Here is a 19,805-nt window from a genome sequence, read left to right as displayed (position 1 = left end):
ATGAAAGTATACGTTCATAGACTATTCTACTGTCACTAAGTAGGAGAGACATGTTAGAGTCAATGCTAGTTTCTTTGGTGATTTGAAAATTGAAAATGCATAGTTTGTATATAAAGTGTAATGTTAAACATTGTTTGTCTGTGAGAAGTATTATTTGAGTACTGTCCGAGTTCTAGCAGGCAAACTGTTGGGTACATTTTTGAGAAGTTTGAATCAAATGTGTACACAAATTTATGAATGCTTTCTCCTGGAGCTTAGACTGTCTGCCAACATTGTTTATATTTCAGTGCCAGGTGAAAACAATTATTTTTTGCTAGGCCTTTTAATTAATAGTGGGTCTATGTAGCAGAGTGGGATAGCTGAAGTGAGTATATAGTGAATTTTACACTGATTGGATTTTATGATAATGCATTGTATTTTGTGACCACCCTGGGCTTGTTTTACAATGAAGGGTGGACCATAAAAAAACCTTTATACAGGCTGCCTTTGAAAATGGTGCAGAAACTTCAGCTAGTCCAAAATAGGGCAACAAGATTGTTAACAAGAACTGGCCAACGAGCTCGTATTATTCTAGTACTTTTCCAGCTGCACTGACTGCCAGTCCATTTCTGGGCCTGATTCAAAGTGCTGGTATTAACATTCAAAGCCCTTAATGGCTTGGCGCCAGCTTATCTGAAGGATCGCCTCGGCCCATATGTGCCTGACCAGACCTTAAGATCATTCTCAGCGGTCCTTCTCTGTGAGCCCCTGCCAAAGGAAGTGAGGCGGGTGGCTACCAGGAAGAGCGGCTTTTCTGCTGTGGCACCCCAGCTGTGGAATGAGCTCCTTAGTGAGGTTCGCCTGGCACCTACGTTGTATTCCTTCCTGTGCCAGGTGAAGACCTTTTTTATTTTCCCAGGCATTTTAGCTTTCTAGTCTTTTAACTTCATGGATCACTGCCTTGTTGTGGCGAAGGGGCTTGCGTAACTCAGTGAAGCCATGGGCTATGCTGTGCAGGCCACCCAAGATGGACAGGTCATGGCGGAGAGTTCTGACAAAATGTGATCCACTGGAGAAGGAAATGGCAACCCACTCCAGTATTCTTGCCAAGAAAATCCCATGGAATGTATCACAAGACTAAAAGATATGACACCAGAAGATGAGCACCTCAGGTTGGAAGGTGTCCAATATACTATTGGGGAAGAGCAGAGGGAATTTCCAAGTAGCTCCAGAAACAGTGAAGTGGCTGGGCCAAAAAGACACTCAGATGAGGATGTGTCTGGTGGTGAAAAGAAAGTCCGATGTTGTAAAGAACAATATTGCTTAGGAACCTAAGATCAATGAATCAAGGAAAGCTGAAGGTGGTCAAACATGAGATGGCAAGATTGAACATTGACATCTTGGGAATCAGCGAACTAAAATGGACAGGCATGGACGAATTTAATTCAGGTGACCATTATATCTACTACTGTGGGCAAGAATCCCTTAGAAGAAATGGAGTAGTACTCATAGTCAATAAAAGGTCGGAAAAGCAGTACTGGGGTACATTCTCAAAAACGATAGAATGATCTCAGTATGAATCCAAGGCAAATCATTCAACATCACAGTAATCCAAGTCTATGCCCCAACCACTGAGGCCGAAGAAGCTGAGGTTGATTGGTTCTACGAAGACCTACAACACCTTCTAGAACTAACACCAAGAAAAGATGTCCGTTTCATCATAGGGCATTGGAATGCTAAAGTAGGAAGTCAAGAAATAACTAGAATAACAGGCAAGTATGGCCTCGGTGTACAAAATGTATGGCAAAGGCTAATAGAGTTTTATCAAGAGAACACGTTGGTCATAGCAAACACTCTTTTCCAACAGCACAAGAGGCGACTCTACATGTGGACATCACCAGATGGTCAATATCGTAACCAGATTGATTATGTACTTTGCAGCCAAAGAGGAAGAAGCTCTATACAGTCAGTAAAAACAAGACCTGGAGCAGACTGTGGCCCAGATCATGAGCTTCTTGTCGCAAAATTTCGGCTTAAATTGAAGAACGTAGGGAAAACCACTAAACCATTCAGGTATGACCTAAATCATATCCCTTATAAATATATGGTGGAGGTGATGAATAGATTTAAGGGATTCGATCTGATAGACAGAGTGCCTGAGGAACTATGGTTGGAGGTTCGTAGCATTGTACAGGAGGCAGCAACTAAAACCATCCCAAAGAAAAAGAAATGCAAGAAAGCAAAGTGGCTGTCTGATGAGGCTTCACAAGTAGCTGAGGAAAGAAGGGAAGCAAAAAGCAAGGGAGAAAGGGGAAGTTATAGCCAACTGAATGCAGAGTTCCAGAGAATAGCAAGGAGAGATAAGAAGGCCTTCTTAAATGAACAATGCAAAGAAATGGAGGAAAACAATAGAATGGGAAAGACTAGAGATCTCTTCAAGAAATCGGAGATATCAAGGGAACGTTTTGTGCAAAGACGGGCATGATAAAGGACAAAGAAGGCAGGGACCTAACAGAAGCAGAGGAGATTAAGAAGAGATGGAAAGAATACACAGAAGAACTATGCAGGAAAGATCGTAATGTCCCTGACAGCCACGATGGTGCGGTCACTGAACTTGAGCCGGACATCCTAGAGAATGAAGTCAAGTGGGCCTTAGGAAGCATTACCAACAACAAAGCTAGCGGAGATGACAGTATTCCAGCTAAGCTATTTAAAATCCAAAAAGATGATGCTGTTGAAGTGCTGCACTCAATATGCCAACACATTTGGAACACTCAACAGTGGCCACAAGACTGGAAAAGGTCATTTTACATTCCAATTCCAAAGAAGGGCAATGCCAAAGAATGTTCAAACTACCGTACAATTGTGCTCATTTCACATGCTAGCAAGGCTATGCTCAAAATCCTACAAGCTAGGCTTCAGCAGTATGTGAACTGAGAACTACCGGAAGTACAACCTGGGTTTCGAAGAGGCAGAGAAACTAGAGATCAAATAACCAACATTCGCTGGATCATGGAGAAAGCAAGAGAATTCCAGAAAAACGTCTACTTCTGCTTCATTGACTACGCTAAAGCCTTTGATTGTGTGGATCACAACAAACTCTGGCAAATTCTTAAAGTGATGGGAGTACCAGACCACCTTACCTGTCTCCTGAGAAACCTGTACGAGAGTCAAGAAGTAACAGTAAGAACTGGACATAGAACAACCGATTGGTTCAAAATTGGGAAAGGAGTACGACAAGGCTGTATATTGTCACCCTGCTTATTTAACTTATATGCTGAGTACATCATGAGAAACGCTGGGCTGGATGAATCACAGGTCAGAATTAAGATTGCCGGGAGAAATATTAACAATCTCAGATATGCAGACGATACCACCCTAATGGCAGAAAGCGAAGAGGATCTAAAGAGCCTCTTGTTGAGGGTGAAAGAGGAGAGTGTAAAAGCTGGTTTGAAACTCAACATTAAAAAAATGAAGATCATGGTATCTGGCCCCATCACTTCCTGGCATATGGAAGGGGAAGAAATGGAAGCAGTGACATATTTTATTTTCTTGGGCTCCAAGATTACCGTAGACGGTGACTGTAGCTATGAAATTAAAAGATGCTTGCTCCTTGGGAGGAAAACGATGGCAAACCTAGACAGCATATTAAGGAGCAGATACATCACCTTGCTGACAAAGGTTCGTATAATCAAAGCTATGGTTTTCTCAGTAGTATGGTTTTCTGGTGGAGAGCCAGAGTGGTGTAGTGGCAAGAGTGTTGGACTAGGAGCTGGGAGATCCGGGTTCTAGTCCCCACTCGTCCATGGAAGCTCACTGGGTGACTTGGGGCCAGTCACAGACTCTCAGCCCAACCCACCTCACAGGGTTGTTGTGTGAGGATAAAATGGAGAGGAGGAGGATAATGTAAGCTGCCTTGGGTTCCTTGCAAGAGGAAAAAAGGCGGGGTATAAATGCAATCAATCAATCAATCAGTAGTAACATATGGCTGTGATAGCTGGACTATAAGGAAGGCTGAGCGCCGAAGAATTGATGCTTTTGAACTGTGGTGCTGGAGAAGACTCTAACGAGTCCCCTGGACTGCAAGGAGGTCAAATCAGTCCATCCTAAAGGAAATCAACTCTGAGTGCTCATTGGAAGGACAGATACTGAAGCTGAAGCTCAAATATTTTGGCTACCTAATGAGAAGAGAAGACTCACTGGAAAAGACCCTGATGCTGGGAAAGATTGAAGGCAAAAGGAGAAGGGGACGGCAGAGGATGAGATGGCTAGATAGCATCACCGATGCAATGAACATAAACTTGAGCACACTCCGTGAGAGAGCGGAGGACAGGAAGGCCTGGTGTTCTATGTTCCATGGGGTCACGAAGAGTTGGACATAACTTAATGACTGAACAACAACAACAACAGTCTTTTAGCTTTGCTGTTTTAAATCTGTATTTTAAATCTATGCATTGCTGCTAGGTTTTATTCTGGTTTTATTCTGGTTGTATTGTTATATTGTGGTTTTAATGCTTTTATATTTTATATTGTTTTAGTGTGCGCTTTTTGGTTTTAATTTTTGTGATCCGCCCAGATAACTTTGGCTATTGGGCAGTATAGAAATGAAATGAACAAACAAACAATTAAATAAATACTTGCACCCATTCATAAAATATAGGACAGAGGCCGATGATCACTTTTTGTGGGGAAAAAAAGCAGTTTCATATTTCATGAGGAGAAATGGTGGGTGAGGAGAGGGTACTTAACTCTTTCTGGACCTTTATATGCTTTAAATCCCCACAACTGCTTTTCTCCTATACAAAGTTTCAAAAGCATGTTTGCTAGCATTTAGAACTCCATGGGTTGTGGGGGGAAGCAGTTTAGGGGGAAGGAGAACAGTTTGGAGCTTTTAAAATAGCTATCTGAGAAGGGGCTAAGCACTTCTTCCTTGCTGCTTCTCGGCTCAGAGTGGGCCCTTTCCAAAGCTTTTTTTTTTACTTCAGAAAGAAATTGTTTGGGCTTTGTTACACATGGGAGTAACTCGTACTTTGCCTCCAGGAATAATGTGGAAATACTTCATTGTGCCTGTCTCATACATTTTATCTGTTGGCTTTCTTGTTTATGGAGAATGCTAGAATCCTTTTATTTGAATATATTCCTCTTAAAGGTTATAGATACAATCGACTGGACATTTCTGCTAAACAAGCCTGTTAATTAAGGTTCAACAAAAATCTAATACCCACATTGAAATGACCAAAGTAGTGCCTGCTAGATCCTATTTTTATTTATTTATTTATTAAATTTATTAATCGCCCATCTGGCCGGTCACCCAGCCACTCTGGGCAATGTACAACAATAAAAACAGTTTATACAATAAAATTCAACATTAAAAACGTCACATTTCTAAAATTACCCTAGCCCACCCCAAATGCCTGCCTGAACAACCATGTTTTTAATGAATGGTGGAAGCTCATTAAAGAGGGGGCATGGCGGAGTTCCCTACGGAGGGAGTTCCACAGAGTGGGGGCCTAAGTCCTACACATTATATGTAGCCCTTCAGTTAACTCTTTCATATTTGGAACTAGTTCTGTATTGTCTGGTTCAGTTTGATATTTCGCTCATAAATGATTTATACATGGCTTTCATCAAAGGAGAGAGTTTTTTCCATGAAACTTTATTTTTGTTTTGTAATCAAAGCAGTTTAAAACAACAGGCCTATTGATTATTTGTTTTTCAAGCATTAATTGAATAGAGATTCTATATTGTCAAATTCAGATGTTTTCTGAAAACAAAATATAAAAAGTTTTCTGAACTTTCAAAACTAATTACAGAAATAGATCAACCATTTTTCCTCCCATTTTCCCCACAGCCCGGTTGACATTTCTTTAATATGCATAAAGGATCTGCTTGTTTGGAATACATTATCCACATTTTATCCTTTTGTGCCCATTCTGCATTACTGGCGGGGAGAAATTTTAAACATAATGTGTTTTTTTTAATGTAATTGCTTTATTTCAGTAATAAACAGATAATAACCCTTTCTGAAAACCAGATCATGTCTGCATTTGGATTTCTTTACTTATATGTGGAAATATTTTGACCTTGGTGCTTGAAGCCATGCAGCTGGATATGAGACAGGCATTCAGCTTAACAATATCATACAAGGGCAGCTCTTCCAAGTTACTTTATATTTATATGATCATTCTTTCATGAGATGGTATATGTGGACATTTGAATACGCTTTTCTCTCCCTGTGCCTGCCAACTGTTTCTTTGTGAGTAGTCTATGTACTGACATTTACTAGTGCCCTTCACTCTGAAGTGTTTTCTTGTAAATGTCAAGAAAACCCCACTGGAACAATTCCCACCACTTGAATACATGGAATACATCTTTTTGCGAAGTTTGGGCTCTAGTAGGTGACACTGTGGCCTGTGTTTGTATTTCAGCCTGGAAATGCAAAAGTGAATAGTATATTTTTTGTTTTGTTTCTTGTCTATCCTCTACAATATTTAGGTTACACTCAAAGGATTGGATCTAGACTAAGAATGCAATCCTAAACCCAGTTACCTGTGTAAGACCTATTAAAGTCAATGGCACTTGAGTAGACATTTATAGGATTGTGCCATAAATTAGTCATGCTTGGGTCCTATTGAAATCAATGTGAAACTTTAGGCATTGATTTCAGTGAAAACTGAGTGCAACTAACTTAGTCTGCATCCATTCCCAAAACGAGATAAACTCTCATATTAACATATGACTAATATGCTAGTTTTGGTTCTTAGGTTCTCTAGGTAAAGATAACACCTTGCCTTGTCATACATATGATAACGAAAGGTGTATCTCCCATTCCATACCCCCGCTCACACACTTGTCCTAAAACAAGCCAAGGGTTATTTGGGAGTTTTTTAACCCTCAAACAACCCATGCTGCCTGGGTTCACACAACACAACAACCCATGGCAAACTGGGTGCCCATGGGCAGCCGGCACAACATGACAGCCTCCACAAGTAAATTAACCCACAGTGGTCTGTCATGTTGTGAGAATCAGGTTGGTATGTGTTCACATTTATTACATCATTTTTGTAGCCACTGTGAGTCATGGTTTGACTGGACCTAACGTAAAAAATACCAGCAGATACTAAAAGGAAACTCACAGAAAGTCTAACTGCTGCAAAAAAAAAAAAAACACCCATGCACATGAACATGCACATAAAAGCTCGCCTCAGTCTAAAACTAGTCTCATAGGATACACAATGTTATTAATGGCTATAACAGGTGCAAATAGACTTCCCTAAAATATATATTCCAGTTTTTCCAGAATTCATGCTCATTTCACAATTGGGGTGGGGGGTGAGAGCATGAGCCCCTTTTATTTATTTTGCAGCACTGAGTTCATGGTGTGAGCTTCCATCACTTCATTCATGGTGACAAATCAGTAGGTGTTGCTCACTTCAGGGGAAATCTGGAGCAAACAGAATGAGCAGTTGGCAGAGTTTTGAAGTGTTATGCTTTGGGGAAAGATTGTGACAGAAGAATTGGAACAGGGGGTCTACAGAGGTTAGGGTATTTGCATGCTTTTCCCATTCATCAGAAAGTACAGATGAGATGCCCTTCTTTTGCAGTCAGGGTCTTCTACAAAAGTTCAAGCTCAGAAATGGGAGATACTGGAGTGGGGAATGTTGAGAGGGTACTGTATCTCAGCAGTAACTGTAGCACAGAGGTGAAGGTCTCTGGCTTTGTAGCATCTTGAAAGGCAGGGAGCTGCCATCACTGCACTCTGCTTACTTCAGAAATGTCTGTTAACTAAAAAAGACAGTAACTGTAGTAAAAACATCAGTTTTATGTCCCCTTATCTATTAGTAACTCTTGATACCTTGCTAGTAGTGTCTTGCCAATGGGTATGAAAAACCCATATCAGTTGCAGTGGTGGAGTGTGGTATTGTATATGGGCCTGGGTCTATATTTCTGCTTCTCTTGATATCAGTGTTATACATCATAATCAGTGGGAATTTTTTTTTCTTGCAGCCTCTAACTTTTATCAACCTTTGTTTAAGGCTGAGCTATGTGAACCACGCAGAGGATCTGGCCTCCAAATTACTCCAGTGTTTCCCAAAGAACAGATTGTCAGCGCAGGCAGCTCTGAGCCATGAGTATTTCAGTGATCTGCCCCCACGGCTATGGGAACTAACTGACAGTGAGTATAACAAAACATCCAGACAGAATAAGTGTGTGTGTGTGTGTGTGTGTGTGTGTTTGAGAGGGAGGGGGAGAGATAGATTCTGTAGTTCAAATTCCAGTTTGCTTGATACAGGAAAAATGGATTCTCCCTTCCTATCAGTACTGTGCAGTATGTAGCTATCTATCTTTGTATTTGATTATGTGCACAGTCAAGAGAATTATATGAAATGTCATAAAGAAAAAAGGGGGAGGGAAATACAATTTACATATTTAGTGCTTTTTCACTTCATAACATGCAGCACTTTTTAACTAGCTGCAGTACCCAGCACAATAATCCAGTGATATTTGATTTTCTAACACTATATATTTTATAACAATAACCTTTTGGAAAAGCTTGGTATTTAGAAGACCAAAGAAAGCAAAGCAGACAATTGGTTAATTTGCAGGATTTACATATATGAGAGAAAAACCTGAGCTCATTTTTTATAGCTTGAGGATGCTTTCAGCATTCACACACTGCTCTTTGTTCATCTTTTCAAACAAAACATGCTAATATAACATGGGTAAAATGTTATCAACAAGTTGATATCAATTACTTTTAATTAAGTTTTTATGAAGTAGGAGTCGTTATTTTTATTGTAATTAAAATATAATTGTAGAACGTTCGACCAAAGCCATATCTGCATTGGATAAAGTGGCAGAGAATATTGTACCAATATGATTTGAAAAATTGAAAATTTCAATTTCAGGGGATATGTATTTGTGACAGCAAGACGGTCAAAATTTGAATTATGTGCTGTGATCAGTTTTGAAAAGCATCTACCTTTTAACTGATAAATTTTTTGTGTAATGAGTTTCCCTTTGAGCCCTTTTTGCACTGTACTGTCTGAATTTCTCAGGCCCATTGGGAGAAATCTTGAAGCTGGTTCAGACCCATTGCAATCCTTTTATACATTTAAAGATCTAACGTGATCATACCTATTGTTTTACAACACATTCTGTGATCATGGAGGCATGAAAAGTGCTGCTCATAAATAACTATGATTACCCAGGTTTGTACTACATGTATACACAGCTAAGACAACTTGTGGAAATGAAATATAATGTATGAAATCAGCCCCTAGACACTAGCGAAGCTGTTCATGGGATCCAGTTGTTCCCTTAGTGAAGGGCCATGATATGGTGAGGCTCATGCTTTGCCTGCAAAGGTCTCAGGTTCAGTTTCTGGCATCTCCAGGTAGGTTTGGAAAGACTCCTGTCTGAAACCCTGAAGAGTCATTGCCAGTCAGGGTAGATGTAGACAGTACTGAGCTAGATGGACCAAGAGTCTGACTTGAGAATCTTTAGTCATTTCATTCCTTCAGCACTACGTTTCATCTGATGCTACCTTGCAACTTTTTATACAAGTTTATCATGAAGAAAGTAATATAGAAAAAGCCTTACATTTATCCTGTCCCTAAATACTGAGAGAAGCTTTCTGGAAAAGGAGGTCAGAGAAGGTTCTTGAGAGTGGCTAGGCTGCAGGGCTTGTCTTCCTTCAGGGGCCTCTTATACACTCACGTAATATGGATAAGAAATATAATGAAGCTCACTAAAAACCAGCTTTTCAAATGAGCATAAAAGTACTATTTTCCCCTGCCCCTAACACATCTGCTCTAGGACAAACACATATTTTAAAAAATTACTGTCATTAATCAAAGAACATATTTTTTCCTTTCTTCAAGCAAATGCTAATACATGTTCAGCACCCTTCCCCAGTTCAGAGGAATAAGTACACCTGCTTCTTGACCTGTATGGTCTTTAGCCTGCTGCATGTTTCAATCTGAATTTTCTAAAATAGCCAGGTGCAATGCAGCTATTAAATGAGGACTGATGAGAAGTCTCTTGTCTTGCTGAAAGTGATAATATGAAGTGGTGTCTCAGTTCATGGCCATTCAGTCATAAAAAAATACCAGTTGATTTGTTTGTTTCCATTTTAGTTAGTGTAAAAAAGGATAACTAAATATCATTCTATGTTGGTGACATCTCAATCCTGAACATTTTAGTGTAGCCCGGATTTTGATATTTGATGAATTCTGTAGTAATACTTTTCAGTTAATATGGATTTATTACCCACTTGCCACTTAGTTTATCAGATGGTGGTTAAACCCAGTTCTGTCAGTGAAGTAAATGCCTACACATTATCACTGTGCAGCAGGCTGCCAACAGAGACAGTCTTGTCCTAGTCATTAACAAGCACAATGTATGCAGAACACCAGAGGGGAATTAAACCACAAAAAATACCTCAGGGTGGTATTTTTAATATGAGAATTTAATTTGTAATTTCACAGATTAAGAATTTTGGCTGCATTAATCCTTTTATCAGCTCACAGCAGGTTATTTGCAGAAGCATAACCATAAGGCGATATTCATTGGCAGAAACACGTCTTTGCATAACGTTAAACATCAGGAGCAGTGAAACCTTTTGAAGGGGGAGAATAAAGATGAAAAATCATTATATTTTATGGCAAGGTTCTGCTAAATGCCTCCAGTAAAATTTCTGAGTTACAGAAACAGTATTTCTGTGTCTGGTAGATAATCATTATAGAGCATAAATTCAGATGCAAGAAAAGACAATCCCCGTATCAAATACTATAATTGTTTCCATTTGGTGTGCATGTATAGAAATTGCAAAGATTAAAAAAAAAAATGAAGTTGTATCTTCTTTTGGGTGGGGGGACAATTTACACTGGGAATTGATGTAATTTAGTTGACTAGCTGTGATGCTTTTTCCATGCACCTGAGAAGATTCCCTACTTAAACGTTGTATTACTTTAAATTGTGTGTACAGTATGCCCAGTACAGTTCAAGTCAGGAGCCACAAACTATCTTCAAAGTTAAAGGTATAGATCTTTCATCTTGAAATTAATGTATACATACATTTTTTAACAGAGGTCTTCTGAAAAACTCCACAAGTGGGCGCTCCTTATCTTTAGGAATTAAAAAAATGTATTATGTAAATCATTTAGTGCATGTACAAAGCCATTTCAGAAATTATTACTCTGTGTGAGTTTATTACTCTGTAAGTATTACGGCCATAGCCATTGGGGTCTATGTAAACATTAACAGTCCTCACATGGACACTGCCAAAAGGAATCCCAATCTTGCGGTGACACTTCACAAACTCAGCTGAATATTTATTCTGGATACTATTATTATTAATGTTTGCATGAAGGATATTGCATTGTTTTTATTATATGGTACATTTTATTGTACACTAGAATCTGTTTGGAAGAAGGAGTTTAGACATTTTTAAAAAATTAAATGAAATGCATTCTAGGCAGCTTACAACAAATACAATTAAAACATAGTAATACAAACCTTCAAAATATAAATAGCAGTGAACTAAAACACTATTCAAAGATGTAGGGTTAGTTTTCAGATGATGTGCAACACACAAGGTAAGGAACTTTTAAACCAGACTTCTCCAACTTGGTGCTCTCCAAATGTTTTGGACTACAACTCCCAGAATTCCTGACCATTGGGCATACTGGCTGGGCTGAGGGGAGTCGAAGTCCAAAATGTCTGGAGGGGACCAGGTTGGGGAAGGTTTGTTTAAATGTTGTCCACGATGCATAAAGCACTGCCATAGGGAGGATTTTTGGTTGCGATATCTGAGCCATAACATTTTCTCTTAATAAGATCCTGCAAGCTTATCCTAAACATAAATATCCCAGGTACAGAAGACAAAGCAATAAATCCATCTACTCCATTCCAATAAACTTGCATCTTGTAATATCAAAATAGAAATCCAGTGATAGAAAATGAAAACTCTTGTACAACATTGTCTACACTTCATCTGCATTTACCAGACAAGTACGTATTAACATTTCAATTGAAAGTAGCCAGTGTAAATATCTGTCTAAGGAATTTAAAAGTTAATCTATTTTGCTATAGTGATGTAGCAGTAAACATCACAGAGCACAGGAAAGTAAATTTGTAAATCATAGCACATTATAGTCAGGGGAGGCTTCTCTCGTTCCTTCCACCATCAGAGGCACTTTGGTGGGGATACAAGAAAGGGCCTCCTCTGTGGCCGCTCCCAGGCTCCGGAACTCCTTGCCTAGGGAAGCTGTATTGGCCGCCTTCTGTGTTGTTCTTCCACCAGCAGGCAAATACATTTCTGTTCAAGCAGCCTTTGACATAAAAACTGGTCTGTTGCCGAAGGTTTAATTGGTTGGGTGTTGTTTATTTCTTTTATTATGTGTTTTATTTATTATTTATAAAACAAAATTTGTTTTTATGTTATGTTATATGTAAGATTTTGTTTTTAATCTCTTTTTTGAGCTGCCTTGAGTGCCATTTTTTGGCGGAAAGGTGGGATATAAATAAAATTAATAAATAATAGTCTGAGTGATGTGAGATAACTGGGGGACTGAATAGGAAATGTGACTGTAAGTTCATGTGAAAACATGCTTTGGAATCAGAAACTGGACTTAATGATATTCAGGTTCCTTCAGCCTTAAGTTTCTAGAATTCCACTGACTGGACCCATCACTTTTAGGAAATATAAGATGTTAGCCCATTAACATTTATTTCTAATACTGCTGTATAAATGAAATCAATATCAGAGTGGACAAAAGCTTTTTTCTTGTTGCATGTTTTGGAATTATATGGAAAGATAGGAATTTTATTTTTGGCAGAAGTAATGGTCACCATGCACAACTCTGAAACTATTGCCTGCACCACTATTGCTCAACATCTTTGTTGTTTTATTACAAAGAGGTATACTGGGCCTAGTTAGAACATTGAGCTATCCTAGAGCCAATTCAAAATAACTTTTGTCTTTCTGAAAGAACCATCTTTCCATTACATGTGCTATATGGGCCTGAAACATACAAATCTTGTATAAATTCTATTTTTGTGTCTAATTATTATCTGATGATGTTTTAGGTGTTTCTTTTTATCAACAAAATTAAACTAAATTACAACAGGCATTAAAAACTGTTAGTGTTTGAAATTTTTTTAGAGTTTCAAAAGCACCAACATTTGAATCTTCTATCTCAGAAAGTGTTCCCTTGTTTTGTTTTGTTCTGTTTTAAAAAGAGCACAATCTGTTAACCTGAGGATAAGCTATCTAGATGAATGTGTTCCTCTATAGATGAGGTAATTAACTATAATAGCACCAGCTGAACTCAGTCACTTACCAGGTCAGCTGGAGAAAACAAGAATCATATTGCTCCCAGCCAACTTGCAACATGGCCCAATTCAGCTGCAGTCTTTTTGATTAATTTACCCTGTGCACTAGGGAAGACGGGAAGAGAGGGTTACATGTGTATCTGATTGTTATCTGCATTGTTGACCCACAACATTTAAGTCTCATGACACGAAACTGTGTGTTGTAATGACATAGGGTTTTTTAGACTATATAATTTTCTAGCTAAAATTGGACCTTTCATGCATTGAAACTGGACCTCTTTTTACGTTCAGCTGAATTTGGATAGTTCTAATCTATTAAGCCCTTTATGGACAGGCCAGCATACCTAAGAGACCTATTACTTGTTCCAAAGGTTTGATCAAGAATCCATATGGGAAGTTCAATTCTTTTCAAGATGGCAGACAACTTCTTATGCATTCTTTGTTATTTGTTGTTTTTCTGCCATCCATGAGGGGGTAGAAATTTTTTTTTTAAAAAAAATGTTGTTTTTATGCCATTCATGAGGGATGACCTACAAGGCCATCAGGGGTTGGACTCGATGGTCTTGTAGGCCCCTTCCAACCCTACTATTCTATGATTCTATGAGAATAGTGCTTTATAAAGAATGAGAAGACAGGTCACTATCCAAGGAACTTATAATCAAAAGAAAAGAGAAACTCGGGATTTCTAAAGTTGGATTGGTTCGGAGAGGTATAGTAGGAAGGACGCAGGAGAAATTCTCAATGTATTTAAATGAGGTTGGATTCCTAAGAATCTGACCTGCGAAATCCACAGTGGACCAACTCTCCCTGGTGGTGTTGGTACTGGTGGGGAGAGAGGGAGGATTGTGTGCAGCTTGCGGATTACAGTAAAATTTCTTTCTGTAAAAACAGCAAGTTACACAAATTGCGGCTGCAGTTTATGCACAAATAAGCACTTTACGGCTGCAAGTTGCATAATATGCTAATTACGGCCATAATTTGCCTGAGATCTTGCCATTTTTACAGGAAGAAATTTAGCTGAAATCTGCCAGCTGAGCCAGGGGCTCCAGGGAAATTCGTCAAGTCCTAAGAGGGCCAGATTTCTCTGCAACGAAAATCCTCTGGACTGAACACAGGCAGATTCGTACATCCCTAATATTAGGGTTTGGCCAGATACATTATAGATAAGAAGCAGGAGAGATCTGGTGTATTGTGGACAAAATCAGCAACTTTTGTTGTTCTCCAGAGGCATTCAGCTGCACAAGAACATAAACAGAAATATTGAATGGAAGCAGTGAACCGGGGCTGCAAAGGGGTGAAGAGGGATGAATAGTTCAGGAGAGTAAGGCAAACATGTCAGGAGATGAGAACAGGTGGAACCTACAGAGTCTAAGGAGCAGGCAGAAAAGAATTGAAGGCACTGTGCTTCAAATAAAGCCACTGGATCAATGGGCTGGATGTGACAGAAGGAACAGAAGACAGAACATGAGGAGTGTGGGCTGTTAACAGTATTGAAAAATATAAGATGATGATCAGATAGAGGGAACATTACAGCAGAGAAGTCCTTGGTGAAGACAAGATCACGGAAGTGCCCAAGGCAGTGAGTGGGGAAGACTTTCAAAACCAGAGATTGAAGGAGGAGGTAAGGGAGAGGACACAGGATACAGCAGAGGCAGAGGGATTATCAGTATCAATGTTAAAATTATGAAAGAGTAAAATGGAGCTGTTTTCCGAGAGAAAGAAGACAAGCCTGGCATCAAGCTCTGAAATGAAAGTTGAAGTGGAGCCAAGGGGACAATATAGAACAGCAGCACAGAGGTGCATAGGGAATAGACTCAAACAGAATGAACTTCAAGGGTGAAGAAGCAATGGGATGAGAGTTGGATGGGACAGGATTGGACCTTGATGAGTTTGAAGAGAAGGTCAACACCACCATGACCTTTCGGGTGAATTTGATGGAAGAATGAGAGACTTTTGAAGGAGATGGCATCGGGGGTTTTGGTGGGGGAACCAGGTTTCAGTGGGGACAAGTAGCTGGAAAGACCAGGAAAGGAAAAATAATATTCAAGTATTTATAAACTGTTTACATTTACAGATGACAGCTTTCTTGGTGTGGGAGAAGCAGTTCTACAGGGAACAGGAGAAGGGAAGAAAGGAGTGAGGGAGATGACTAATGGGGTTGAGATTCAGAACCAGAGGGAAGATGGGTACCACAATGCTGGAAATTAGCATAAGAAAGCTGAAAGAAAGTTACAGCCTGCTTTAGAAAGTAATGTTTTGCTTTACATATCCAAGAATCTCATAGACAGGTACTGTTCTGTTTCAGGAAAGCTCTGTTGATAAGTCCAGAATGGCAGTGGCCTAGATCATTTGTTTTCAGCTGCTTTCCTAATAATCATGATCCACATCTCTTTGTTTTATGGGAACAAATAGAGATGGCCCAGAGGGAGAGATTCTATTCAGGAGATTACTTCCTTACTGTTTAATAACGTTCCTTCTTCAAAGTATTTAATGGGAATAATAATCTGTAAAATGTATCTAGCATGTGCTAATGTATTGACTTCAAGTTTGGAAATAGAATCCCTCTTAAAATATATTCAGGTTTGAGCACATCAAGTGTCCTTGATAGTATTTATTTATTGACTGCATTTATGTACCACCTTTCTGTCAAGGCAGTCAAGATGGCTCACAATTTAAAATGCTAAAAAAAATACAAAACAAAAACAATAAAGCAGAAATAGCAGAGTTCTCTCAGACCATTAGTCTGGTCTGCTCTTGTCTAGTCAAACCAGCTCCTTAGGAGCTGATTGCATGAGCTCCCTGCCCTGGACTTTTCTTTTGCCTTCCCCTTCTGCTGCACAGGTCTTTAAGGAGTCCTTGGAAAGATCAGGGAGGAGCTTGTCCTAGCAAGCCGTCTTCCTTGGTAGTGTCTAAGGAAGCTGATGTCATAAGCTCCCTGGCCTGGGATAAGAGAATAGACAACAAAAGAGTAGAATTTGTTGTCTTTGATTCATAAATGAGATCACCATCAACCATTTAAAGATAATTTTCTGGGTTTTTTCTTTCTGAGCTTGTAGAAATTTTAGGACACATTATTTGGAGAGGGAGTTGATTTCTTCTGAGTCTTACCACTTAACAACTTAAAAACTAATAACCTGAATTCCATCTTTTTCTCACAGTGTCTTCTATTTTTTCTGTACCGAATGTAAGATTACAAGTAGAGGCTGGAGAAAGCATGAAAGTCTTCGGGAAAAACAATATTTATGGCAAAGGTCTATCAAACATTAAGCACTGAAAAAAAAGCATTTCGATTTCCTGCAAACAATTCAGGTAAGAATGGCTTATTTAAAAGTGTTCGTTTTACGTAAAGCTTTCTCAGCTCTGTCTTTCTCATGCAGTATGGAAAACCTATTGTTCACAGATCAATAATTGTGTGTGGCAAAGCTAAATGTGAATAAACATAGGCTATGCCCTCTAGGGGGTTTGTGGTCGTACAGCCATCTCTTAATACAATTAAATTTACCTTACATTCTATGGTAATGCACTCTAGAGCTCACGTATCCTGCCATACCAGTCCCACTCAAGTTGCTTTGGTTGTTTTCTCCTTATAATACCCCCACAACTGCCCAAGGCTCTGTTCTACATTCCAAGTATTTGTGCAGTTCTAGTTAGCAGGTTTTGCAAACACTGACAACATACCTAGACTAGAAATCCTGGGAATTCTAGTTCTGTGAGGGGAGGGACTAGCTGCATTTGAGAATATCTGCACATCATCAAAGAATCAGTTAAATGTTTGTAGTATAGATGGGAATGAGTCACTTTGGTCTCTACTACCAAGAAATGTAAGTAATATATGGGGGAGTAAAGTTCTTCTTTGTGGTCTCTGTGACGCATACATATGGGGTTATGGGCCTGCACAGAAAAGTCATTTGGAACATTCTAGAGCCAAACAAAATTGTGGGTGGGAGCCCCACCCATTTCCTCTACACATGCTCTGGGCATGACTCCCACCTGCCTCTCAGTTCCTTTTTATCTGCTGCAGCAACTAGAAGCTTTTAGAACGTTCTCTCGTCTTATGGCAAAATCCTTAAAAATCCTACTGTCCCTTCCTGGGATGGTAAACAGAGCTCTCTTTTTTTCTTTCTATTTTATTCTCTTCCTTTCCTATTTTCTCTGAGTTTTTCTTCTTTATTTCATTGCCCCTTCAGGGTGCATGGCCTCCAAGGCTTTCTTCAAAAATTGCACCTGCTGTGGTGGGAAGGTACCGTTAGGGATGGTGTGGGTGCCCGAATTGGTCCAGGAGTCTCGTAGACCCCCATGCCCATGCCCCTGAGCCATGCCTGCCGAGCCTCTGCTTCCGCTCGACCCCACCCTGCACTGATTAAGCTGTCTGCAGTCACCTGGGACCTGTCCATAAGTACCATTTTGCGAAAAAAAATGGTGATCGTGAATATGCACTCATCTAGTTGTATGCAAAATGGTGCCGTGAATGGCCCATATACACAAGATTACAGGTGTAAATGGCCCATATACACAAGATTACAGGTGTAAATGGCCCATTTACACTTGTAATCTTGCGTATATGGGCTATTCACAATGCCATTTTGCGTACAACTAGATGCATGCGTATTAGCAATCACCATTTTTTTCACAAAATGGTGATCGTGGACCTCTAGGACAGGTCCTGGGTGAGTATGGGTGGCTCAGTGAGCATCGGGGAGCTCGAGCATGGTTCCAAAGGGGCAGGGGCTGTGTGGGCACCCGGAGAACCTGGATGGGGTGGGAGGGGCACCCATCCATCCCTACGTACTGTTAACCAACAGACACTCCACCTGCCTTCTCTGCCGTGGAGAGGCACACAGAGTGGACTCCTGTACCCACTGCCAGGCCTTTATGAAGCAGGCCAAGAGAAACAAAACAGCACACCTTTGGTACCAATTTTCAAGGCTAAGCAGGTGAAACAGACCAAGTCCTGTAAGAAATGTCTTACTAACTCTCAGGCACCAGGACCAAAAAAGAAAAAGACAGCTTGTAGGAAAAAGTCTGACATCGAACCTGAACCCACACCAGTTCCAAGCCTGCTGCCGTTGGCACAGATGCCACCTCAAGCTCTTTTGCAATCGCCAACACTGATCCTAGAGAAGCTACAATTCCCACAGGACCATAACTCCCCAGACGATATCCAGTGCTTCTTGCTCAGTATTTAAGGATAAATCCAGGGATTGTTTCTTGCCAGAACCATACTATTGCCCCCTCGAGACCATTCCCCCCCCCAAAATATAGGTCCCCTTGGTACCAACAGCCTCACCATCTTTCTTGGCCTCTTCTGGAGGTTTTCTCCTGTGCTATGCCATGGGAAAGCCATAGACACCCATGCTTCTATGGGTCTCCTTCCCATTATTATGAAGACCATTCACTGCTGAGATGTCACCATTATGAGTATAGGGATAAAGATTACCTGTGTCACCATGTCCACCGCCAACAATCTCATTCCACCAACAACCTAAAGCAACTTCTAATCGCACAACACCTCACACAGTCTCTAAATTGCCTGACACTCAAGTTACCAGAAACCACAGCAGTACCATGTTTTATGAGTCTGCCTTTCACTCTCCACCATCTTATTCTGGCCAGTCTTTTCACGCAATCCTGAAAAACCTCCTGAAACCACTAGCTGTTACACAGTCACCAGCAGCAGCACAAGTCACCCAGCTATCCCTGGTGCCTACCATGGAGACACCTCGTAACGCCTCCTCTTTGGCACAGGATGACTAGTGCTCAAATTCGTTTTCCAATTAGTCTGTCCAGGCCTCACCCTCTTCACCGAACTCTGCCATAGGGGATCAATATCCTCTCTCCCCGTTGGATAACATAAGGCTATATAACAGAACAAATCCTCAGAATGGCAAAATCTCTAGGGGTAGAGATTAAGGTCCCACTGGTCCTGGTCTCAGATCCAGTCTTTAAAAGAGTACAACCAGATTTAGCTCCACCACTGTTTATCCTGATGCTTCCAACTTTACTGCATGTCATCAAACAACCCTGGATGAAATCTTCTATTCTCCTGCCCATGTCTAGAGAAATAGAAAATTTATATAGCGTCCGAGAGGATTACTGCTTCTTCCTCTTCAAACACCCCACACCAAACTCCAGAGTAATAGAAGCATCCCAATCAAAGACTAGACAAAAGCCTCACTCTGCCTCTATGAATTCAGAGGGAAGGAAATTAGATTCAGTGGGATGCAGGATTTATTCCTCTGCAGCCCTATCACTCCATGTGGGGAACTACAAGGCATGCATGGCAGCTTACCAACAGTTCTTCCAGGGGAAAGCCATCTCTGGAAGATGTTAAAAACCTTGCAATGATTTTCCAAGCTGATTTCCTTTGACCTATACTCAACCTTTGGGATTTAAACCCACTACATTCACCCAAAGAAATTCAGGATGGATATACTCTCCTCCATTCTTCCCCTCCTGCATTGGGGTGAGTGGTTTGTAGCAATAGATCT

General features: G+C 40.2%; 1 protein-coding gene across 3 annotated transcripts in view; it reads left to right on the top strand.

The window, feature by feature from the left end:
- CDK14 (cyclin dependent kinase 14) overlaps positions 1 to 19,805 on the top strand; it is a 389,160-nt gene that overhangs the window by 305,193 nt on the left and 64,162 nt on the right. For all 3 annotated transcript variants that reach the window (XM_084858927.1, XM_084858928.1, XM_084858929.1), the window contains exons 13-14: positions 8,016 to 8,155; positions 16,476 to 16,626. In XM_084858927.1, the coding sequence (XP_084715053.1) occupies positions 8,016 to 8,155; positions 16,476 to 16,591 (256 nt within the window). In that variant the 3' untranslated portion in view covers positions 16,592 to 16,626. The remainder of the gene's footprint in view (positions 1 to 8,015; positions 8,156 to 16,475; positions 16,627 to 19,805) is intronic.

This window comes from Heloderma suspectum, chromosome 5 (genome assembly GCF_057233095.1).
Source record: "Heloderma suspectum isolate Gila_16-S chromosome 5, 16-S_ref, whole genome shotgun sequence".
Classification (NCBI taxonomy): Eukaryota; Metazoa; Chordata; class Lepidosauria; order Squamata; family Helodermatidae; genus Heloderma; species Heloderma suspectum.
The sequence above is the reverse complement of the archived record's forward strand: the minus strand, read 5'-3'. Positions and strand labels throughout refer to the sequence as shown.